General features: G+C 46.9%; 1 protein-coding gene across 1 annotated transcript; it reads left to right on the forward strand.

Annotated features, from left to right (window-relative positions):
* Nucleotides 1-282: 282 nt before the first annotated feature.
* On the forward strand, nucleotides 283-16,452 carry LOC124037033 (overexpressed in colon carcinoma 1 protein homolog). The gene is made up of 5 exons (XM_046351654.1): nucleotides 283-522; nucleotides 10,726-10,750; nucleotides 13,212-13,247; nucleotides 14,584-14,663; nucleotides 15,618-16,452. The coding sequence occupies exons 1-5, from the start codon at nucleotides 480-482 to the stop codon at nucleotides 15,623-15,625; spliced, it is 192 nt and encodes a 63-aa protein (XP_046207610.1). The 5' UTR covers nucleotides 283-479; the 3' UTR covers nucleotides 15,626-16,452.
* The last annotated feature ends 790 nt before the right edge of the window (nucleotides 16,453-17,242 follow it).

Here is a 17,242-nt window from a genome sequence, read left to right on the forward strand (position 1 = left end):
ACCATATCAGGAATTTGGAAAGTCACACATACAAGCTGGAACATTGATAATGTCCCCTTTTTAAATAAATCATTTGTTCCTTACCAAACTGGGAGCTCCATTGGCCTGCTTGCTCCACACCCTCCTCCCCAATCCCCCGTTTCCTGGGCAACCCTGTCAGGGTGGAGAAAAAGAGAAAATCATATGAGGGCAGAGCATCTCTCTCTCTCTGTCTTTCTCTCTCTCCCCCTCCCTCTGTGTATATAACAGCATCTCCATGCTTTCACACACCACTCAGTTCAGTTCTGCAGAGGGGATGGACACAGAGCGCAGGAGCCTACCACCAAATAGGAAATCAGTGTGACTGAGAGACATAAAACAACTCCTTCTTTCATCTCTCTTTCATCTGTTTCCATCTCCACATGGCTGTTGTTATTTTCTCCTTTCCCTCCTCTTTGAGCTCCTCTCGTTTTCTTGGAAGATAGCTGCATCCATGCAGAATGGGTTGTGGCAATTCCTCAGCCGCCAGCACGTCTGGAGGGGGTGAGTGTTCTTGTTCCAGAACATACACTGTGTGTGTGTGTGTGAGACAGGAGGGTTCATGCCCAAGGGAGGGTATGTTGTGTGGATCGTGTGTTAGGGTCATTCCTGCTCTTTCTGCATGTTTGTGTGTGCATGCTTATACAGTTGTTTGCTGAATTTTGTATGGTGGTCTCAAGGGTGAACAGCGGTCTTTAGTCTTTAGCTCAGACTTTGACCCCTGGTGGCCAGGAGAAAAGCAAAGTGTCTTTAGGAATTTAAATCTGAAATGCTTACAAAGATAGATGTAGGCTGTGTGTGTGTGTGTGTGTGTGTGTGTGTGTGTGTGTGTGTGTGTGTGTGTGTGTGTGTGTGTGTGTGTGTGTGTGTGTGTGTGTGTGTGTGTGTGTGTGTGTGTGTGTGTGTGTGTGTGTGTGTGTGTGTGTGTGTGTGTGTGTGTGTGTGTGTGTGTGTCATTTACAGTTTCACTTATATTTATGCCGTCTCTTTCTCAATGTGATGTGGATGAAAGAAAGACAGGATTTTGGCATCTCGGCAGCTAGTCCTCCTCTGTTTCTTCAGATGATTGATGCTGGTTGTCCTCTGCTCCTTTTGAAATGCTCACTCTTTATCCTGGTTTCATTCATCAAAAGCCCAAAAAGGACACCTTTTACTGTTCAAATACCTTAAGGTCTTACTCGTGAATGTTCCTGATTAATACACTACCATTCATTGCCATGAGCAAAGAGCAATGACTGAATGACTGAATAAAATGCCTGTTGTATTTCTGAGATTGGAGATTTGTATAGGCTGCTGCTGCGGTCATAAAATGATGGTAATAGAATCAGAGTACCTGTGGGGAAAATAATGTGAACTTGACGTGAGAATTATGATTATGTATGTTATACAATGGAAATATGTGGGAGATTCTCTGTGAAGCATCTTTAAGCCAGCTCAGGGACAAGGATGTGAAGACGTGACAATGTCATTAAGAGAGCTAAGGTAACTGAGCTAAACGACTACCGCTCCGTAGCAGTCACTTCCGTCATCATGAAGTGCTTTGAGAGACTAGTCAAAGACCATATCCCCTCCACCCTACCTGACACCCTAGACCCACTCCAATTTGCTTACTGCCCAAATAGGTCCACAGATGACACAATCGCAACCACACTGCACACTGCCCTAACCCATCTGGACAAGAGGAATACCTATGTGAGAATGCTGTTCATCGACTACAGCTCAGCTTTTAACACCATAGTACCCTCCAAACTCGTCATCAAGCTCGAGACCCTGGGTCTTGACCCCGTCCTGTGCAACTGGGTACTGGACTTCCTGACGGGCCGCCCCCAGGTGGTGAGGGTAGGTAACAACATCTCCACCCCGCTGATCCTCAACACTGGTACCCCACAAGGGTGCGTTCTGAGCCCCCTCCTGTACTTCCTGTTCACCCACGACTGCGTGGCCATGCACGCCTCCAACTCAATCATCAAGTTTGCGGACGACACTACAGTGGTAGGCTTGATTCCCAAAAACGACGAGACGGCCTACAGGAAGCAGGTGAGGGCCCTCGGAGTGTGGTGTCAGGAAAATAATACGTTTTAAGTTCCTCGGCGTACACATCACGGACAAACTGAATTGGTCCACCCACACAGACAGCATTGTGAAGAGTGCACAGCAGCACCTCTTCAACCTCAGGAGGCTGAAGAAATTTGGCTTGTCATCAAAAGCACTCACAAACCTCTACGGATACACAATCGAGAGAATCATGTCGAGCTGTATCACCGCCTGGTACGGCAACTGCTCCGCCCACAACCGTAAGGCTCTCCAGAGGGTAGTGAGGTCTGCACAACGCATCACCGGGGGCAAACTACCTGTCCTCCAGGACACCTACACCACCCGATGTCACAGGTAGGCCAAAAAGACCATCAAGGACAACAACCACCCGAGCCACTGCCTGTTCACCCTGCTATCATCCAGAAGGCGTGGTCAGTACAGGTGCTTCAAAGCAGGGACCGAGAGACTGAAAAACAGCTTCTATCTCAAGACCATCAGACTGTTAAACAGCCACCACTAACATTGAGTGGATGCTGCCAACACACTGACTCAACTCCAGCCACTTTAATAATGGAAATTGATGTAAAAATGTATCACTAGACACTTTAAACAATGCCACTTAATGTAATGTTTACATACCCTACATTACTCATTTCATATTCGCTTTGGATAAAAGCGTCTGCTAAATGGCATATATTATTATTATTATTATATGTATATACTGTACTCTATATCATCTACTGCATCTTTATGTAATACATGTATCACTAGCCACTTTAAACTATGCCACTTTGTTTACATACATATGAGATGAGTAATGTAAGGTATATACTGTACTCAATACCATCTACTGCATCTTGCCTATGCCGTTCTGTACCATCACTCATTCATATATCTTTATGTACATATTCTCTATCCCTTTACACTTGTGTGTATAAGGTAGTAGTTTTGGAATTGTTAGGTTAGATTACTCGTTGGTTATTACCGCATTGTCGGAAATAGAAGCACAAGCATTTCGCTACACTCGCATTAACATCTGCTTACCATGTGTATGTGACAAATACAATTTGATTTGATTTTCATTATTCAAAACAAAGGTCTAGGGTATTTTTTATAGCCTATTGGCAACCTAAATTTGGCCAATGCTAAAATGACTCTACACCCATCCACCCATAACAGTATCGGAATCATTAGTACTGTAGACTAAGTGTGATCATATCAGCAGTGTTGCACAACACAGCTGTGAGGTCAAATGACCAGTTGTATTCTATATGTGAGTCTGGTTAAATTCTCCTAACAACTTGTTGTCTAATGTTTTATCTTTATACTGATCAGGTAAGGGAAGTTTCCATTCCCAGTCCATCTTTGTTCCACACCCATGGGTTTGTCCAGCTAAATAGGACTGTGACTTCCTAAATGTACTGGATATTGTGCTTCTCATCCCTCCACTTGTGAAACCAGATCTGAGTCCCCTTAATAATGAATACGATTTTCTAAGGGTTGTGAAATGGCCACTTTGTCTTCTCCACTTGCATTGTTACTGTATAATGTCTTTAGTCTCGTCTTCTATAGATGAGGATAAAATGGTGGTGTTTGTTGTGAATTGGAAGATGCACATTTCACATTTAAATAGGAATAACATAAGTTTTAGCAGATGGACAACATTTTAGAACAGCATTGGGGACCCGACGGGGCCATACTTGCAAACATGAGAAAAAGTTTAAGCATCAGCCAATTAAAATTGTTGACGTAGTTGAGGCTACATTTGAGCTGTTCCTATTACATGACACGGCACATTTTGCCCTAAGCTAACCTCACCAGGTGGCCATGATTATATACGGTTCAAATTCCGAACAGTTAACATGTAGCCTTTGATCACAATCAACTATGTGGACAATTTTAATTAGCTGACGCTTAAACGTAAACTAAAAAAAGTACTTTTTTGTAAAGTTGATAAGTATGGCCTCCATAGGTGTACACTCTTTGTCAATGTCATGTTGTGTGGTAACAGAGGAGATGGAGGATGGGGGAGGTGGTTTCATTACCTGGTTTTTAAAAGTTCAATAATGTTCCTTTTGATACAAGGACAGATTCTTGAGACACAGCAGTGAATACAGAACATTCAATTACTTGCACAATAAAATAGAAACCATTGTCTTTCTAAGAATTTAGATGCAGATGAGGAAAGTGAATGAAGACAATTTAAATGGATAATTTCTAGGAATTTAGTAGCAGATGAAGAAGGTGATTGAAGACAATTTGAATGGACTGGAATGGAACACATGTACATGATGTAATATAAATTCATACGGTGTAGCAAACAGTATGCTCGATGATGTATGATCATAGCTAGATGACGCAAACGACTTGACATAAACGACCTGACATGTCCACTGTAATCTCCGTCCACCGTAAACTACGTCCCCCGTAAACTACGTCCCCTGTAAACTACGTCCCCCGTAAACTACATCCCCCGTAAACTACGTCCCCCGTAAACTACGTCCCCCGTAAACTACGTCCCCCGTAAACTATGTCCACCGTAAACTACGTCCCCCGTAAACTATGTCCACCGTAAACTACGTCCCCCGTAAACTACGTCCACTGTAAACTACGTCCCCGTAAACTACGTCCGCCGTAAACTACGTCCGCCGTAAACTACGCCCACCGTAAACTACGCCCCCGTAAACTACGCCCCCGTAAACTACGTCCACCGTAAACTACGTCCCCCGTAAACTACGTCCCCCGTAAACTACTTCCACTGTAAACTACATCTCCTGTAAACTACGTCCACTGTAAACTACGTCCACTGTAAACTACGTCCACTGTAAACTACGTCCACTGTAAACTACGTCCACCGTAAACTACGTCCACTGTAAACTACGTCCCCCGTAAACTACGTCCACCGTAAACTACGTCCACCGTGATCTCCGGTGATCTCCGTCCACCGGGAGCTCCGGTGATCTCCGTCCACCGGGAGCTCCGGTGATCTCCGTCCACCGGGAGCTCCGGTGATCTCAGTCCACCGTGATCTCCGTCCACCGTGATCTCCGTCCACCGTGATCTCCGTCCACCGTGATCTCCGTCCACCGTAAACTCCGTCCCCCGTAAACTCCATCCCCCGTAAACTACGTCCCCCGTAAACTACGTCCCCCGTAAACTACGTCACTGTAAACTACGTCCACCGTAAACTACGTCCCCTGTAAACTACGTCCACCGTAAACTACGTCCCCCGTAAACTACGTCCACCGTAAACTATGTCCCCTGTAAACTACGTCCACCGTAAACTACGTCCACCGTAAACTACGTCCCCCGTAAACTACGTCCACCGTAAACTCCGTCCACCGTGATCTCTGGTGATCTCCGTCCACGGTGATCTCCGTCCACGGTGATCTCCGTCCACCGTGATCTCCGTCCACCGTGATCTCCGTCCACCGTGATCTCCGTCCACCGTGATCTCCGTCCACCGTGATCTCCGTCCACCGTGATCTCCGTCCACCGTAAACTCCGTCCACCGTAAACTCCGTCCACCGTAAACTACGTCCCCCGTAAACTACGTCCACTGTAAACTACGTCCCCCGTAAACTACGTCCCCCGTAAACTACGTCCCCCGTAAACTACGTCCCCCGTAAACTACGTCCACTGTAAACTACGTCCACCGTAAACTACGTCCCCTGTAAACTACGTCCACCGTAAACTACGTCCCCCGTAAACTACGTCCACCGTAAACTACGTCCACCGTAAACTACGTCCACCGTGATCTCCGGTGATCTCCGTCCACCGGGAGCTCCGGTGATCTCCGTCCACCGGGAGCTCCGGTGATCTCCGTCCACCGGGAGCTCCGGTGATCTCAGTCCACCGTGATCTCCGTCCACCGTGATCTCCGTCCACCGTGATCTCCGTCCACCGTGATCTCCGTCCACCGTAAACTCCGTCCCCCGTAAACTCCGTCCCCCGTAAACTACGTCCCCCGTAAACTACGTCCCCCGTAAACTACGTCACTGTAAACTACGTCCACTGTAAACTACGTCCCCTGTAAACTACGTCCACCGTAAACTACGTCCCCCGTAAACTACGTCCACCGTAAACTATGTCCCCTGTAAACTACGTCCACCGTAAACTACGTCCACCGTAAACTACGTCCCCCGTAAACTACGTCCACCGTAAACTCCGTCCACCGTGATCTCTGGTGATCTCCGTCCACGGTGATCTCCGTCCACGGTGATCTCCGTCCACGGTGATCTCCGTCCACCGTGATCTCCGTCCACCGTGATCTCCGTCCACCGTGATCTCCGTCCACCGTGATCTCCGTCCACCGTAAACTCCGTCCACCGTAAACTCCGTCCACCGTAAACTACGTCCCCCGTAAACTACGTCCACTGTAAACTACGCCCCCGTAAACTACGTCCCCCGTAAACTACGTCCCCCGTAAACTACGTCCCCCGTAAACTACGTCCACTGTAAACTACGTCCACCGTAAACTACGTCCCCTGTAAACTACGTCCACCGTAAACTACGTCCCCCGTAAACTACGTCCACCGTAAACTACGTCCACCGTAAACTATGTCCCCCGTAAACTACGTCCACCGTAAACTACGTCCACCGTAAACTCCGTCCACCGTAAACTACGTCCACCGTAAACTCCGTCCACCGTAAACTACGTCCCCCATAAACTACGTCCCCCGTAAACTACGTCCACTGTAAACTACGTCCACCGTAAACTACGTCCCCTGTAAACTACGTCCACCGTAAACTACGTCCCCCGTAAACTACGTCCACCGTAAACTACGTCCACCGTAAACTACGTCCACCGTAAACTACGTCCACCGTAAACTCCGTCCACCGTAAACTACGTCCACCGTAAACTCCGTCCACCGTAAACTACGTCCCCCGTAAACTACGTCCCCTGTAAACTACGTCCACTGTAAACTACGTCCCCCGTAAACTACGTCCACCGTAAACTACGTCCACCGTAAACTCCGTCCACCGTAAACTACGTCCACCGTAAACTCCGTCCACCGTAAGCTCCGTCCACCGTGATCTCCGGTGATCTCCGTCCACCGTGATCTCCGGTGATCTCCGTCCACCGTGATCTCCGGTGATCTCCGTCCACGGTGATCTCCGTCCACGGTGATCTCCGTCCACGGTGATCTCCGTCCACGGTGATCTCCGTCCACCTTGATCTCCGTCCACCGTAAACTCCGTCCACCGTAAACTCCGTCCACTGTAAACTACGTCCACCGTAAACTACGTCCACCGTAAACTACGTCCACCGTAGACTATGTCCACTGTAATCTCTGTCCACTGTAAACTACGTCCACTGTAAACTGAGTCCACTGTAATCTCTGTCCACTGTAAACTCCTTCCAGTTACATCCACTGTAAGCTGTTGGTCTATTTGACCCTTGTTTCTCAAAGTTAGCTGCCTTTGATACAGAGTATACCTGATATCCATCAAGGTTCAACCCTCTCACAGGTCCAACCCTTTCTAAGGTCCAACTCTCTCTATCCGTCCTGTCTCCCAGAGCCAGTGCAGGTTGTTATGACCTCTACATTTCTCTGACAACCTCCATAATACAGATCCAACCTTCCCTATCCCTCCTCTATCAGAGCCTGTCCAACCCTCCCTTTCCCTCCTCTATCAGAGCCTGTCCAACCCTCCCTTTCCCTCCTCTATCAGAGCCTGTCCAACCCTCCCTTTCCCTCCTCTATCAGAGCCTGTCCAACCCTCCCTTTCCCTCCTCTATCAGAGCCTGTCCAACCCTCCCTTTCCCTCCTCTATCGGAGCCTGTCCAACCCTCCCTTTCCCTCCTCTATCAGAGCCTGTCCAACCCTCCCTTTCCCTCCTCTATCAGAGCCTGTCCAACCCTCCCTTTCCCTCTGTCAGAGAAAGTCCAACCCTCCCTAACCCTCTTTCAGAATCAGTCCAATCCTCGCTATCCCTCCTCTCCCTCTGCCAGAACCAGTCCAACCCTCCCTATCGCTCTATCAGAGCCAGTCCAACCCTCCCTATCCCTCTATCAGTACCAGTCCAACCCTTCCTATCCCTCCTCTCCCTCTGCCAGAACCAGTCCAACCCTCCCTATCCCTCCTCTCTCTTTGTCAGAACCAGTCCAACCCTCCCTATCCCTCTATCAGTGCCAGTCCAACCCTCCCTATCCCCCTATCAGAGCCAGTCCAACCCTCCCTATCCCTGTCAGGGCCAGTCCAACACTCCCTATCCCTCCTCTCTCTCTGTCAGAACCAGTCTAACCCTCCCTATCCCTGTCAGGGCCAGTCCAACCCTCCCTATCCCTGTCAGGGCCAGTCCAACCCTCCCTATCCCTGTCAGGGCCAGTCCTACCCTCCCTATCCCTCCTCTCTCTCTGTCAGAACCAGTCTAACCCTCCCTATCCCTGTCAGGGCCAGTCCAACCCTCCCTATCCCTCCTCTCGCTCTGTCAGTGCCAGTCCAACCCTCCCTATCCCCCTATCAGAGCCAGTCCAACCCTCCCTATCCCTGTCAGGGCTAGTCCAACCCTCCCTATCCCTCCTCTCTCTCTGTCAGAACCAGTCCAACCCTCCCTATCCCTCTATCAGAGCCAGTCCAACCCTCCCTATCCCTCTTTCAGTGCCAGTCCAACCCTCCCTATCCCCCTATAAGAGCCAGTCCAACCCTCCCTATCCATATCCCTCCCTATCCATATCCCTCCCTATCCCTCTATCAGAGCCAGTCCAACCCTCCCTATCCCTCTTTCAGTGCCAGTCCAACCCTCCCTATCCCCCTATAAGAGCCAGTCCAACCCTCCCTATCCCTGTCAGGGCCAGTCCAACCCTCCCTATCCTTCCTCTCTCTCTGTCAGAACCAGTCTAACCCTCCCTATCCCTGTCAGGGCCAGTCCAACCCTCCATATCCCTCCACTCTCTTTGTCAGAACCAGTCCAACCCTCCCTATCCCTCTATCAGAGCCAGTCCAACCCTCCCTATCCCTGTCAGGGCCAGTCCAACCCTCCCTATTCCTTTCCTCTCTCTCTCTCAGAGCCTGTCCAACCCTCCCTATCCTCTCTCTCAGAGCCAGTCCAACCCTTCCTATCTCTCCTCTGTCAGAGCCTATACTCTCTCTCAGAGCCAGTCCAACCCACTCTATCCCTTCTCTTCCTCTGAACCAGTCCAACCCTCCCTAACCCTCCTCTCTGTCAGAGCCAGTCCAACCCTACCCCTCTCTCAGAGCCCATCCAACCCTCTCTCTCTCCTCTCTCCCTCAGAGCCTGTCCAACCCTCCCTACCCCTCCTCTCTCTCAGAGCCACTCCAACCTTCTCCCTCCTCTCTCCCAGAGCAAGTCCTATCTGCGCTGCGGCCTCAGGTTCTGGATTGAGCACTGCCTTACAGTGGGTTCTGGATTGAGCACTGCCTTACAGTGGGTTCTGGATTGAGCACTGCCTTACAGTGGGTTTTGGATTGAGCACTGCCTTACAGTGGGTTCTGGATTGAGCACTGCCTTACAGTGGGTTCTGGATTGAGCACTGCCTTACAGTGGGTTCTGGATTGAGCACTGCTTTACAGTGGGTTCTGGATTGAGCACTGCCTTACAGTGGGTTCTGGATTGAGCACTGCTTTACAGTGGGTTCTGGATTGAGCACTGCCTTACAGTGGGTTCTGGATTGAGCACTGCTTTACAGTGGGTTCTGGATTGAGCACTGCTTTACAGTGGGTTCTGGATTGAGCACTGCTTTACAGTGGGTCCTGGCTTGAGCACTGTCTTACAGTGGGTTCTGGCTTGAGCACTGTCTTACAGTGGGTTCTGGATTGAGCATGCCTTACAGTGGGTTCTGGATTGAGCACTGCCTTACAGTGGGTTCTGGCTTGAGCACTGTCTTACAGTGGGTTCTGGCTTGAGCACTGTCTTACAGTGGGTTCTGGCTTGAGCACTGTCTTACAGTGGGTTCTGGATTGAGCACTGCCTTACAGTGGGTTCTGGCTTGAGCACTGTCTTACAGTGGGTTCTGGATTGAGCACTGCCTTACAGGGGGTTCTGGATTGAGCACTGCCTTACAGTGGGTTCTGGATTGAGCACGGCCTTACAATGACGTTCATTAAGCTGTGGCGCATTGATTTCTGTAACATCTTCTAAGAGTGGGAAGGGAGCTGTTAAGTCAGGTAGTTGTGTTAGTAGTGATGTATGGAGCCTATGGCATTTCCGATAGCATCAGAAAGGTACTGTAGAGATGGGTACAGTGATTAGCTGTCATTGATTGTCTGCTCTGTGGTTACTGATATTGTGGATGGTAAGGATTCTTCAAAGACAGAGTTTGTCGTGTTTGCTGCACCTGTATGTAATGCACTACATCCCTATAAATTAGGGCTGATCAACTCCGGTCCTGGAGGGCCCGAAACACTTCTGTTTTTTGTAGAGGATGAAACCCAGAAGTGTTTTGGCCCTCCAGGACCGAAATTGAACAGCCCTGCTATAGATAAAGCAGGCACACAGTACAAACAGGAGAGATGGACAGTGTGAATGGATGAGTAAATGTGGGCTTGATGTGATGCGTGCTGAGTGGACTCGCTGTGAGACACCTCAAATCAGCAGCCTCACAAATAAAATGTACTTTTCTATTTTATTCCACACGTCATGTAGCATCCAGAACAAAATAAGGATAGTTGAGTATTTATATTATTTTTATTTTTATTGAGTTCACAGGACCTGCAGAAACTTCCAAAGATTTGTAAGTACAGCAACCGTCTCATCCGATTACTCCTTCATAGACTCAACAAGGTGTTGCCTTCATAGTGTACAGCACAGAGAGAGGAGAGTGTGAGAAAAAGATTTATAGACAACACGGAGGAGAAAGAGAGAGAGGGGAGAGAGATAATAGAGAGAGGGGAGAGAAAGAGAGAGAGGTGGGAGAAAGAGAGAGAGGGGAGAAAGATAATAGAGAGAGGGGGGAGAAAGAGAGAGGTGGGAGAAAGAGAGAGGTGGGAGAAAGAGAGAGGAGGGAGAAAGAGAGAGGAGGGAGAAAGAGAGAGAGGGGAGAAAGATAATAGAGAGAGGGGGGAGAAAGAGAGAGGTGGGAGAAAGAGAGAGGAGGGAGAAAGAGAGAGGAGGGAGAAAGAGAGGGGAGAAGGAGAAAGAGAGGGGAGAAGGAGAAAGAGAGGGGAGAAGGAGAAAGAGAGGGGAGAAGGAGATAGAGGGGAGAAGGAGAAAGAGAGGGGAGAAGGAGAGAGAGAGGGGAGAAGGAGATAGAGGGGAGAAAGATAATAGAGAGAGGGGGGAGAAAGAGAGCGGTGGGAGAAAGAGAGAGGTGGGAGAAAGAGAGAGGAGGGAGAAAGAGAGAGGAGGGAGAAAGATAATAGAGAGAGAGGTGGGAGAAAGAGAGGGGAGAAGGAGATAGAGGGGAGAAGGAGATAGAGGGGAGAAAGATAATAGAGAGAGAGGTGGGAGAAAGAGAGGGGAGAAGGAGATAGAGGGGAGAAGGAGATAGAGGGGAGAAAGATAATAGAGAGAGAGGTGGGAGAAAGAGAGAGGGAGGGGGAGAAAGATAATAGAGAGAGGGGGAGAAAGATAATAGAGAGAGGGGGAGAAAGAGAGCGGTGGGAGAAAGAGAGAGGAGGGAGAAAGAAAGAGGAGGGAGAAAGAGAGAGGAGGGAGAAAGAGAGGGGAGAAGGAGAAAGAGAGGGGAGAAGGAGAAAGAGAGGGGAGAAGGAGATAGAGGGGAGAAGGAGATAGAGGGGAGAAAGATAATAGAGAGAGAGGTGGGAGAAAGAGAGAGGGAGGGGGAGAAAGATAATAGAGAGAGGGGGAGAAAGATAATAGAGAGAGGTGGGAGAAAGAGAGAGGGAGGGGAGAAAGATAATAGAGAGAGGGGAGAAAGATAATAGAGAGAGGTGGGAGAAAGAGAGAGGTCAGAGAAAGAGAGACGTGGGAGAAAGAGAGAGGTGGGAGAAAGAGAGAGAGGGGAGAAAGATAATAGAGAGAGAGGTGGGAAAGAGAGGTGGGAGAAAGAGAGGGGTGGGAGAAAGAGAGAGGTGGGAGAAAGATAATAGAGAGAGGGGTGAGAAAGATAATATAGAGAGAGGGGGGAGAAAGAGAGAGGGGGAGAGAGAGAGAGGGGAGAAAGATAGATAGAGTGTGAGAGAAAGAATGAGAGAAATGTAATGTAATCTGTCTTAAATAAAACAGGTCTATTACATGTATGTATCTTATACTGATATTCCCTTGCATTACTCAAAATGCCTACTTTCAAATATGGTATTTGTACGATGCAAAACATTTAATGTGAATCCTACGAATAGAATATTAGTGTGTTGAGAAATGAAAATATGTCAACAGTACTGATTTTACAATGAATCAGCCTTGTTCAGTAAAGAACTGACTCACTGTACATCAACAATATGTGCAACATCCTGCTGCCCTGTCCTCCACCAGACGCAGTGTGCCACTGTCAGCATCACAACGTGGGCAGAGGGAGGGGGCAGACATTTCCCCAATTTAAAAAAAATCCTTCAGTGTGTGTGCTTTATGATGAACATCTTTATGATGAACATCTGAGCAGTTAAAGTGCTCAATCCAGAACCCTGACAGCAGCACACTGCCAACCACAGCCAGCCAGTCAGTCACACACCTTTTCAGGCCTACAATGCCCCGTTGTCACACAGACACGACATGTACACTTATTTTTTCATGCCTCTTTTGTGGACAGAGAAGAAACGTGACAATGTCCAGGGCATAGTCCAGTAACCATTTCACCTCCATTTATTGTAGGTAGAAAACCATCACCCACATTGTTGATTCCCTATGATCAGTGGCCTCACAGAACCATTATATCAAGTTTTTATTTATTTTTCCGTTATTTAACTAAGCAAGTCAGTTAAGAACAAATTCTTATTTTCAATGACAGCCTAGGAACGGTGGGTTAACTGCCTTGTTCAGGGGTAGAACTACAGATTTTTACCTTGTCAGCTCAGGAATTTGATCTTGCATCCTTTCAGTTACTAGTCCAACGCTCCAAACACTAGGCCACCTGCCACCCCAAGTCTTGCCCATCTCATAATCAAGTCACATTCACTATCCAGGTCAACTATATTAATACATTCTCTGTGACGTGTTGGTTGTTATGTACAATATGTTTGTGCTTTGAGCATTCTATCCGGTCATGTGAGCTGATCTGTGGTTATTGTCTTAATCAGGACAGAAGAACCCTCACCAGACGATGAGAAAAGAAGGTAAGTGATTGTCCTATCGTCCTACTACACTGCAAAAGGTTTAGCCCAAACACAATCCAAACCATGTGTGTTCTTACAGTCATTAGATCGCATTAAGCATATACCGTCCGGCCTTGATTTCAACGTCCACAGTTTTCTGGTCCGGACGGACCTATATTTGGCCTAAACATATACTATATACTATACTATCCGGACTGCACCAAATCTGAATCAATTATAGACGTCTATGTTTGGACAACACAGTACAGTACAGTAGAGCAAGGCAGAGTACATTACAGTACACAGTAAAGAACAGTACAGTACAATACAGTAGAGTACAGTAAAGTATAGTGTACTGTATTGTACTCTACTTTACTGAACTATACTGTACTCTGAATTAAACTATACCCATACTCTACTGTACTGTGCTCTTCTGTGCTGTACACTACTGTACTCTAATCTACCGAATTAAACTATATTATCTATACTCTACTGTACTGTGCTCTTCTGTGCTGTACACTACTGTACTCTAATCTACCGAATTAAACTATATTATCTATACTCTACTCTATTGTACTGTGCTCTTCTGTGCTGTACACTACTGTACTCTAATCTACCGAATTAAACTATATTATCTATACTCTACTCTATTGTACTGTGCTCTTCTGTGCCGTACAGTACTGTGTTGTTCAAACTTGTGAAACATAGACTTGACGTCTATGATTTGTTCAGATTTGGATCTGGTCTGCACCGACCAAATTTGTACTTGTTTGGAATAATACCCAGCATGCTTTGCACGTGTTTGTTTTTACATTTTGGTCATTCAGCAGACCCTCTTATCCAGAGTGACTTTACAGTCAGTGCATTCAACTAAGGTAGATAAATAAAAACATCACAGTCATAGCAAGAAAAAATGTCTGTAACCATTACTAAGAATGTTATTGTAGATGAACTGGTCTGTTTGTTATTCTTATTGATAATGTATAGCAGTTGAAATTTTGCTGTAGAATCAGTGACAGGAAATATGTGTTTTTGTCATTGAAAATAACTTATTTTCATTGTCTGGATATGTGTGTTTATTTTTTTACATCTGCAGAAGGTGTCTTCACTTTTCATTCAGCACCTAAAATGCCACTGATTTCTGGAAAATGTGTTTTCAACTTCCAAAATATTTGTATTTTTGATGTCTGGAAATCATCTCTGGGACTGATGCTTCCTTAATGTGTTTTGGTTACATTCTGTACACACACACTGCAGTGGTAACACACATCATACCCTGTCGTTGGTGAGAGTCTGCCACGATATAGTGTCTGGGTGTCATGTGACCTTGGATCTTTTTTCATACTACCTCTCTCAGGAACTATGGCGGGGTGTATGTAGGTCTGCCATCTGACATGACCACTGTGGCAGCCAGCCAGTCCAAGTCCACAGGAAAAGGTACAACATGACAGCTGCAAGATATCTGTGTAGTGTAGTAAGGTTGAAATTATGCATTGCAATATGATTGGTTGTTACATAATTTCCACTAATTTTGACTGTACAGGGAATATCAGATGATCTACCACTCAAGGACATACCACTCCTCTTTAGCTGGTAGTTGATGCCCAGAATAGATTGATTGGTTCCTCCTTCGTGGGAAGTCTCCAGAACATATGGCTGTGATGGTTTAGGAGTAGTGAACCACTGGGCACACACTGGTTGAGTCAACATTGTTTCCACTGCATTTCAATGAAACTATGTTGAACCAATGTGGAATAGACAACTTATTGTCATCTGTGTCCAGTGGGGAGACATTAGATGCCAGTAGTGTGTGTGACATCTGTGTCCTTATTGGAAAGAGACAGATTGGGAACCTGAGGATGTGAATTCTTCGTAATGTGGATTTAAAAAAAATGTGTGGAGGGGCAGTGGGTGTGTGTGTGTGTGTGTGTGTGTGTGTGTGTGTGTGTGTGTGTGTGTGTGTGTGTGTGTGTGTGTGTGTGTGTGTGTGTGTGTGTGTGTGTGTGTGTGTGTGTGTGTGTGTGTGTGTGTGTGTGTGTGTGTGTGTGTGTGTGTGTGTGCATGCCTGCGTTGGTGCGTGCATGTGCGTTTATGTGTGCAACACAGACTTTGACTCAAAAGACTAATTTCATAATGTTGAAAATGTTCATAATTATGATGTCTGTCTGTCCCTCCCCGTAGACTAAAATATATAGAAGGGAATCATTGACATACAACACCGGCACACAACTCTTTTCATCCCTTCATCCTCTTGACATGATAATACAACACAATTAATGGCAGCCTGCATGGATTATACATGTTTTACTCAAACACAATAACATCTTATGTAATGTGGTGGCTGGCTATGACCTCTGTCTGACTGTCTGTATGTGTTATTCTTCTTTTCAGGACTGTAGATACATTATTCAAAACATACAGGGACATTCAATTCACACGTTGAGAGGAGGAGTGTGCTCGGATTACTGATTCCCCAACACAATACAGCCTTCGTAAGAGTGAGAGACCGTTCCCTGGCCCGGACCATAAGGTCAGCCTACTTGGGTCCTGAGGAAACTGTGTCAGAGTGGCACCGAGTGGAGGCTCAATGGACACCTTTTTCTGAGGATTCTTTGCCCTTATTGACACTCACATAGATGTGGACAGCAGAACCAGAGCAGTCGGTGGCTGTGGGGAGAACGTGAGCATTTGGACCAACATCCTGGACTATAGGGCAATGTTCTGGAGCAGCTTCTTGGGATCAGGAAGAGACGTGAGACAAACACAGCCACTCTGCCAGCGGCTGACAGGGACAAGAATTTGAACCTAGCATTTTATCCACACCAGCACACATCACTGCAAGCACTGCCAACTCACCCCCAGTTACAGTTGGTGGCACCAGCCAATGATTTGGTAGAACCTAGATCATGAGTAATCTCAAAAAGTAATTCATAGTGGTTTATTAAGAAGTGTAATAAGTTGTTTCATCTAACGCGTCCAAGCAGGAATGCATGACTCAATATATTTTGTGCAACATAATTCAGTGATTGTCATTAATTTTGTTAGACTATAGTTGCTATACTCCACTGTCAAAATAGGACTCCAGTGCCTCCCGAGTGGCGCAGCAGTCTAAAGCACTGCATCACAATGCTAAAGTCGTCACTACAGACCCAGGTTCAATCCCAGGCTTCTCGCAGCCAGCCGAGACCGGGAGACTGACGAGGTGGCCCAGTGTTGTCTGGGTTAGGGAAGGGTTAAGCTGGCTGGGATGTCCTTGTTCCATTGCACTCTAGCGACTCCTTATGACAGGCCGGGCACATGCACGCTGACTTCAGTCACCAGTTGTACGGTGTTTCCTCCGGCAGTGCGGCTTGGCAGGGTTGTGTTTCGATGCATGGCTTTCAACCTTCCTCTTCGGAGTCCGTATGAGAGTTGCAGTACTGGTTTTACAATGAATCAGCCTTGTTCAGTAAAGAACTGACTCACTGTACATCAACAATATGTGCAACATATCCTGCTGCCCAGTGTGCCACTGTCAGCATCTCAACGTGGGCAGAGGGAGGAGGCAGCCGTTAAAAACCTCTACGGGATTGGGGTCCCTATTGTGGGACAGTTGAGGCTAACATGCGCTAATGTGACTAGAAGGACGTTGTAAGTAAAAGCAAACTTTCCAGGACATAGACATGTCTTATATGGGCAGAAATATTACATTCTTCTTAATCTAACTGCACTGTCCAATTTACACTAGCTATTACAGTGAAAAATACCATACTGTATTGTTTGAGGAGAGTGCACACAACAACAAAAACTTTTATCACAGCAACTGGTTTGATACATTCACCTCTGAAGGTAAAGGTAATGTACTTACATTCAGTAATCTTGCTCTGATTTTTCATCCTGAGGGTCCCAGATTTTTTTTTAGCATTGTTTTGTTTGATAAAAATACATTTTTATATTCAAAATGTAGGAACTGGGTTCTGTAGTTTGAACCCCTGCTATCTCTGGCTCCATACCCACCCCGCCCGGCCATCTAGATG

The sequence above is a fragment of the Oncorhynchus gorbuscha genome, linkage group LG06, assembly GCF_021184085.1.
Source record: "Oncorhynchus gorbuscha isolate QuinsamMale2020 ecotype Even-year linkage group LG06, OgorEven_v1.0, whole genome shotgun sequence".
NCBI lineage: Eukaryota > Metazoa > Chordata > Actinopteri > Salmoniformes > Salmonidae > Oncorhynchus > Oncorhynchus gorbuscha.